Genomic DNA, 8,588 nt, shown 5'->3' with positions numbered 1-8,588 from the left:
TTATTGATTCCTAACACTACCCCATGGGAACAAAAGGTTATTTATTTTATAGTCCTAAGAATCGGGATATCACTGTTAGCACCAATGAAAGATTCTTAGAGGAAGACTATATAATAAATCACAAACCCATGAGTAGTATCGTTTTAGAGGAACTAGTGGGGGGACGAATAATGAACCTGTAGTACAAGTAGAGCAACCACATCAGACTGTGCAACCGGTCACTAATACCGCACCAGTTCCTTGTCGTAGTGGGAGGGTTGTTCAACAGCCTGACAGATTCATGTTTTTTGGAGAGTCTTCAGACTTGGTCTCTGGTGAACATGATGATGATCCCCGGACATCCGAAGAGGCAATACAAGACAAAGATACAAGTCTTAGGCAAAAGGCAATGGATTCTGAGATGGAATAAATATATTCTAATCAGGTCTGGGAGCTCGTGGAACCACCCAAAGGTATAAAACCTATTGGATGTAAGTGGGTCTACAAGAAAAAAAGGGGATCAGACAAAAAGGTGAAAGCCTGGAAAGCAAGACTTGTTGCGAAATGGTATACTCAGAAAGAAGGTATGGATTATGAGGAAACCTTTTCGCCAGTAGTCATGCTTAAGTCAATCCGTATTCTTTTATCTATAGCAGCTCATCTCGATTATGAGATTTGGCAAATGGATGTCAAGACAGCTTTCCTTAATGGAAATCTTGAGGAAACCATCTATATGCAGCAACCAGAGGGATTCATTAAAGAAGGCCAAGAGCATCTTGTATGTAAGCTGAAGAGGTCTATTTATGGACTTAAACAAGCTTCTAGGTATTGGAACATTCGCTTTGATCAGGCAGTCCAGTCGTATAGATTTGATCAATGTCCAAGCGAAGCATGCGTGTATAAGAGATGTGAGGGAAATGCAGTGGTTTCTCTAGTGCTTTATGTTGATGACATTTTACTCATTGGAAACAATGTTAAGATGTTGTCTTCAATAAAGGCATGGTTGTTCAAACAATTTGAAATGAAGGACTTAGGTGAAGCAGCATACATCCTTGGGATAAAACTTATAGGGGGGTCGCAAGAAAAGGATGTTGGCTTTATCTGAGGAGCCCTACATAGATGATGTATTAGCTCGTTTTAACATGCAGGACTCCAAGAAAGGTAATTTACCCTTCAGACATGGAGTTACTCTATCAAAGAGTCAGTGTCCTTTGACACCTAAGGAGATAGAGAACATGAAGGCAGTTCCTTATGCAGATACCAGTCAAACCCTGGAGAGGAACATTGGAGTATCGTAAAAGCAATACTCAAGTACATGCGAAGGACTAGGGAGTATATGCTACTTTACAAGTCCTCTGATTTATTGCCTCTGGAATATACCGATTCGGATTTCCAGACAGATAAGGATAAGAGAAAGTCCACCTCGGGATGTGTTTTTACTTTGGGAGGTGGAGCCGTAATATGGAGGAGTGTGAAGCAGAAATGCATCGCAGACTCAACCATGGAAGCCAAATATGTGGCAGCCTCGGAGGCAGCCAAAGAGGCTATATGGTTCCGAAACTTCCTGTTGGATTTGGATGTGGTTCCTAATCTCCTACAGCAAATCACAATTTATTGTGATAATACTGGTGCTGTGGCAAATACCAAGGAACCTTGAATGCATGCTTTGTGGCAAATAAGTGGAAGATTGTTAGGGTTATACTGAAATATTCGTTTGAAGTATATAACAATTATTTGAGAATCTTGAATGCATGCTTTCACATTGTCTGTATGTTATATATTGTAGACAATCTAGTATCAAATGGGATAGTGGAAGATTAGATTGTCAGATTCCTTATATAATTGAGCTTATTGCAGTTTGTAACCCTACACTTTGGGCAATTAGCGAACAGACCCCACACTTTAAAACGTGACACATTGTAACCCCACACTTCAGTTTTCTTTCGGTTTGTAACCCGGGCCCACTATTCCGTTAAAAACCCACGTTACCGTCAACTGATTAAGGGGTTAACAGCTGCAATTTCAGTTTATAACCCCCTATTACCCCCGTGCTTGATGCAGTTGTTTTTTTGCAGTTCAAAAGCATATAGAAAGCACAGAAACAACTAAAACCTGTAACAAAATAATCCACAAAAACACTTTGCAGCCAACCTCATTGAATCCATAAATCTGCAGCCAAACTCATTCAAACAATTTACAGCCATTACAAACATTTTGCAGCCATTACAAAAATAATAGACATTCCAAGAGTATCATTTAGTTTGGATGGTAAAATTGACTATATCAAATGTCAACAGTTGACAAATTGATATGTCCCAATTTTTGTTCCAAAAGTACCAACATAAACTAATAAGTGACTGTGGTGCTAGGCCTGGAGTAATACCAAAATAAACTGCAGTTTTTAACAAACTAATAAGTCAGTGTGGTGCAGCATTAGTGCTCTGTGGAAGCAATGCTTCATTTTCTACCTCTCCATGATCCATTAAATTCTCTCCTCTGAAAGCCTCCTCAGATTTCTGAGTAGATAAATGAAGGCAATCAACATCCATATGACAAGAAAATATAGAGCACTGCCATGAAATTATAAAAATGTAATTTTCCTTTTTTGAGCAAGTTCTTTTTGAGTGTCCAGCAATCTTGCAATAAGAGCACTGCCTTTTTTGACACCTTCCTTCTTGTTAGGCAATGTCGTACTCTCCCCTTCTTTGACACCTTCCTCCACTGCCTTTCTTGCTTCATCAATTTTCTGTAAACAACACATCACATATTACAGAGCATGCATCAAGAAGAACACATAAACAACATGAAGAAGAAAATAAAGAAACTAATATTTTCACCTTGCTCTTACAGCTCCTACTGTTGTGGCCAGATTCTTTGCAGTATTTGCAAGCCAATGTTGTCCCCACTCTTTTCAGCACTGTTGGATTATCTGTTCTACTTTCGACCACATCATTATTTTTGTCCCTCTTGATTTTAGGTGTTCCAGGTGCAACCCTAACTGGAGGTGGTAATATTGGTTGCTGGTTTGTAGCTTCCCAAAATTCCTCACCATTAATAGGTTCTAGTAAGTTGCTGTATAAGTCTATGAACTTCTGCCTTTCATAATAGTGATGCAAGTAATCTTGTGGCTGTTGCTTCTGGAAAAAGATGCAAGCACAGGCATGGTGGCAAGGGATGCCAGTGAGCTGCCATTTTTTGCAAGCACATGTCTTAGCTTTAAGATCGACCATAATTTCATGGCCCCCCTCAGTCATGGTGACATGATACTTGTCACCCCCATTCCAATTGGGTCTTGCTGATGATGCATATTTTATTAAGCTACAAACATATGCAATTAAGTGAAATTACAAGAAATTCAACTAGAAAATATAATTGAAATGCAAGTAATGGTGAGAATATTTGTACCTATTCAATGATTTGGGGGGATTTGGACAGAACTTTCTGGTCTTTTTTTCCATCTTAGTCTTTCTTTTCTGTATTCTTGCCATGCAACTTAAATGGAGACCCTTAAACATGCTAATTATCCCCATTTCTCTATAGCTGGAGATTGCCCTATTAAAGACCTCACATATGTTGTTGACAAACATGTCAGACTTACATATGTCCCTAAAACCTGATCTGCTCCACTCCTAGGTTTAGCATTCAACCACTCAAAAGCCCTAGGAGATATCTAGTAGATAAAATATTGTAGTAGTTAGGAGTCACAAATAAGCAGTTAAAATGGGTATTTTAGTAGTTAGCAGTCATAAATAAGGAGTGTACCTTCTTTAATGCTTCCATGTTCTTATTGAAAGTGTACTCACTGGTGGATCTTGCAGCATACCACAGATATTTTCCAACTGCGGCTCCTCTATATTCCTTCTTCATATTTGCATATAAATGCAGAACACAAAATCTAATTTCTGCATTAAGAAGTTGAGTCTTTAGAGCATTCACCAGGCCCTGCAAATCAGTTGACGAAGACACTGAATTAGTACAAAATCAGTTGATAAAGACACAAAATTACACGAAATCAGTTGATATTTTACCTTGTGCCTATCAGATATAAAGGTGTATTCACCAGAATTTTGAATCCTCAAATCATTTTTCAGTAATGATATAAACCAGTCCCACGAATTATTATTCTCAGCCTCAACCCATGCCCAAGCAAGAGGGTATATTCCTTCATCTGGATCAGTGGCCACTGCAGTTAGAAGTATACCCCCAAAAGGTCCCTTTAAATGAGTGCCATCTAACCCTATCAGTGGTCTACAATAATGTATAAAACCTTCTTTCAGTGGGCCTAAACAGATAAAAACCTTTTAAATGTCACAGCATCTGTACCAGACATTGCAGTTTCAGTCATGACTTTGACTGTGGAGGTTGGCATTGCTTTCAGGAGTTCATTGCCATAATCATATAATTTCTTGAACTCATCCTCATGTTTACCTTGTATCACCATTTTTGCCTTCCTTAGAGCCCTGTAAATCATAGAGTCATTTATGTTGCACTTTAAATTATTGATAACTCTAGCCCTAAAGGCAGCTGCTGGCCACGTAGGGTTGAGTCTGATATCATCCTCATAATGGTTTGCAATCCAAGTGGAAGTCAATTGTTTCTGATCCCAAGTAGGGGAACAAGTGTGCAGGTCCCCTAAAGTTTTTATTTGAAAGGATGTGGACCTCTTCTGCTTTGTTGCATAAACCTTCCATTCACACCCTGCACAACAGATCCATCTAACTCTTTCTATCTGATTCTTCTTCAGCCTCACAGGTCTCTGATGCACGATAGCATGCTTTCGTACAACATCCCTAAATGCTTGCCCACTTGAAAAAACCATCGCTAGTCTGAACTTGGGATCCTCCATATCTGCATTTTCATTGAACTGTGGATAACTTGAATCAGCTTCATCACAGGAGCTCAGTGCCATTCTTTCCTCACTACTCCTCAGCACACCTTCACTATCACTCTTCACTTCAAATTGTTCCTCCTCAGGAACAACACAATCAGCATCAGCAGCAAACTCAACATCACCAATAAAATCATGCTCCTCTTCGATACCTTCATCAATATTATCACCTTCCTCAGCTTTTTCATCAATACCATCTTCCTCAGCTTCTTCATCATTCCCATCTTCCTCTAAATTCACTCCACTTCCCACCCTTTTCTACACTCCACTTTCTACCTTTTTCTGCAGTCCACTTTCCACATTTTCCTACACTGCACCTTCCATCTTTTTCTGCACTGCACTTTCCTCCCTTTTTTGCACTACAATTCTTCAATCAATGTCCTCATCTTCTATAATAACTGGTGTTTCCTCGGTATTTTTGAATAAACCCTGCAATTTAGTGAAAGAATACAAGAATTTAGTGCAATTTAGTGTAATATCTTAACAGGTGTATAAGAGACAAGAATGAAATCATGCAAATACACTCACCCTAAGCATCGAATATCTGCCCTTTTTCCTTAATCTGAATGGAGGGTTGGGGGGGGGATCCTTCTCTTTTTTTTCACTGGTTTCTTCACTGGTTTCTTCACTTCATCAGCAGTAGGAACCACCTCTTCTCTGATCATCTCTATCCTTTCCACCCTTTGATCCTCAAATAATTGGGTGAATTCAAAATCATTTATTTCAGCAAAAAGAAAAACTTTATTTTTTGTGGTATAGAGGACATGATGGTGACTGTATACTACCAAATTCAGCAAATCATCAAGATCATTCAGGGATTCAAGTGGTAGTAAACCATGTGGCAGCCCAGTTCCGGGAATGAGGTAGAACACCTCTGTTTCTTCAAGTTTTCACCTACCTCTCCCAACATTGCACCTAGTTCAATCATCGTCATGTCGACTACACTACACATCAAAGTAGGAGATTTTTCCACCAACATATTCCTCACTAGTCTCGTTTAAATCTCCTCCATGATATAATTTTATCGAAAAATAAATAGAATCATCTACATTTAATAATAAATAAAAAATTAATCAATTACATCACATATATGAAGAGTGATTATTAATCAGAAAAAAGAAGCAGTTAGGGACCACAAAAATAGAAATCAAAATCTAACAACACATGCCCTAAAGGAGTAAAACTCTTAAATATACTACACCTGCCCAATTTTGAAATGAATAAGCAGATAGGGACCAAAATCATAAACAAAGGTATATCCAATTAACCCTAGCAACCAACACATGCATGCAGATATTCAAAAAATGACCAACAAAACGTGTATATAACAACAAATTGAGATAAATGAAAGAATCTTGCCTCTATATTTAAGAAACTCAGCGCTATCTCCGGCTATACAATCGCCATCCGAATTCGACCCATCATTCGCCGGGGCTGCAGAAGGATCGCCACTATCTCCAGCAGGACGAAGTCGACCTCTCATTGTAAAATCGCTCATTAATCGCTTGTAGTAGCTAGGGTTTTCTGATTTGGGGGGAAATGCGAATTGGGGGTGGGAGGGAAAGAGAGCTGGTGATGGAGTAGACAAAGTGGCACACTACACTTAATCACACACACTACACTTAATCAGTTAACGGTAACGTGGTTTTTTAACGGAATAGTGGGCCCGGGTTACAAACCGAAAGAAAACTGAAGTGTGGGTTTACAATGTGTCACGTTTTAAAGTGTGGGGTCTGATTTGCTAATTGCCCAAAGTGTAGGGTTACAAACTGCAATAAGCTCTATATAATATAATAAAGGTTCACAGTTTAAATGGTATTAGACAAACCATTGGAATGACTGAAGTATTATTTGGAAATAGTTTATCTTGACTATTGAATAATACTTATATACTTTGTGTATATTGAACGGGATCAAAATAGTAGAATAATTGTTTCTTTTATTCTGACAATAAAGAACTAAGATTCTATGATGTTATTATTGCTTAGGTTCTTAATCTGGATATAGTGATTGACACTTGTATTTAATGCACATGCCTTGACTCATAAGTTAAGTAATTTATTTTAAATTACGAATTTATGTATTGGGCAATGACATTATATACAGAGTGGGATATTAACTATAAAAGGAAACAATGTCCGAAAAATATATTCGGAAGATGATGTCCTCTTGAAATCTCATAAAGATAATTATGCTTTAGTCCTGCAGGCAGATTTGTTCTTGGATAATTATAAGGTTGAGTGGATGATCAAGGATAAAAGATATTGATTAAATTATTTGTCAGAAATTAATTTAATTAATGGACATTCGATATCTTAAACATGGGGAATTTATAAGCAATTAATATGGGAGCCGAATTAAATAATTAATTTACGGAATTAGGAAAGGTAGTGGAAATATTAATTCTTTAGTGGATTGAATTATTATTTAATGACATTGGGCCTGGCCCGGAATGTCATTGGAAGGCCTGACCTAATGGTCCATGATCCCTACTGTAGCCTATATATATTCTCGTTCTCCTAAAGTTGAAAGACATACCAAAACGAATTCATCCTAGAGTTTGAGAGAGGCAGACGTTTTTCTCAAGGAGACAGCTAGGGTTTTGGGGTTTTCGGAGCTCTAAGGAGAGGCACACCTTGGGAGATTGAAGGCCACACTTCGTCCAAGGAGAATCAGGGAATACAGCAGAAGACGTGAATTCGTCGTAGCGATTAAGGTTAATATTTTGTTCGAACTTTTAATTAGCATCATAAAACGCAGGGCCAATGTCGGATTGTTCCTACAGAAACAACTTTTAGCTTTATTCCAGACTCTTTTGAAGTTGAAAACAACTTGTAGCTTCATTTTTGGTTGTTCAAAGTTGGAAACAACTTTTAGTTTCATTCTTGACTCGTTTGAGCCCGGAAACAACTTGTAGCTTCTTTATTGGCTCGATCGAAGTTGGAAACAACTTGTAGCTTCCTTCCAGACTCGTTTGAAGTTGAAAACAACTTGTAGCCTCATTTTTGGTTGTCTGATATTGAAATGAACTTGTAGTTCTTTACTCGTTTGCCCGGAAATAACTTGTAGCTTCATTATTGACTTGATTGAAGTTGGAAACACCTTGTAGCTTCTTTCCAGACTCGTTTGAAGTTGAAAACAACTTGTAGCTTCATATTTGGCTGTTCAAAGTTGGAAACGACTTTTAGTTTCATTCTTGACTCGTTTGAGCCCGGAAACAACTTGTAGCTTCATTATTGACTCGATTGAAGTTGGAAACAACTTGGAGGTTCATTCCAGACTCGTTTGAAGTTGAAAACAACTTTAGCTTCATTTTCGGTTGTTTGAAGTTGGAAACAACTTTTAGTTTCATTCTTTACTCGTTTGAGCCCAGAAACAACTTGTAGCTTCATTATTGACTCGATTGAAGTTGGAAACACCTTGTAGCTTCATTCCAGACTCGTTTGAATTTGAAAACAACTTGTAGTTTCATTTTTGGTTGTTTGAAATTGAAATGAACTTGTAGTTCTTTACTCGTTTGAGCCCGGAAACAACTTTTAGCTTCATTATTGACTTAATTGAAGTTGGAAACACCTTGTAGCTTCTTTCTAGACTCGTTTGAAGTTGAAAACAACTTGTAGCTTAATTTTTGGTTGTTCAAAGTTGGAAACAACTTTCATATTCATTCTTGACTCGTTTGAGCCCGGAAACAACTTGTAGCTTCATTATTGGCTCGATTGAA

General features: G+C 38.0%; 1 protein-coding gene across 1 annotated transcript; it reads right to left on the bottom strand.

Annotated features, from left to right (window-relative positions):
- Positions 1 to 2,396: 2,396 nt before the first annotated feature.
- Positions 2,397 to 5,801, bottom strand: LOC135152136 (uncharacterized). Its single transcript, XM_064091969.1, has 8 exons — positions 5,766 to 5,801; positions 4,303 to 5,125; positions 4,008 to 4,261; positions 3,742 to 3,921; positions 3,543 to 3,649; positions 2,817 to 3,297; positions 2,621 to 2,725; positions 2,397 to 2,495 (listed from the first exon to the last, which is right to left on the bottom strand). The coding sequence occupies exons 1-8, from the start codon at positions 5,799 to 5,801 to the stop codon at positions 2,397 to 2,399; spliced, it is 2,085 nt and encodes a 694-aa protein (XP_063948039.1).
- Between the last annotated feature and the right edge of the window lie 2,787 nt (positions 5,802 to 8,588).

This window comes from Daucus carota, chromosome 4 (assembly GCF_001625215.2).
Source record: "Daucus carota subsp. sativus chromosome 4, DH1 v3.0, whole genome shotgun sequence".
In the NCBI taxonomy this organism is placed as follows: Eukaryota; Viridiplantae; Streptophyta; class Magnoliopsida; order Apiales; family Apiaceae; genus Daucus; species Daucus carota.
The sequence above is the reverse complement of the archived record's forward strand: the minus strand, read 5'-3'. Positions and strand labels throughout refer to the sequence as shown.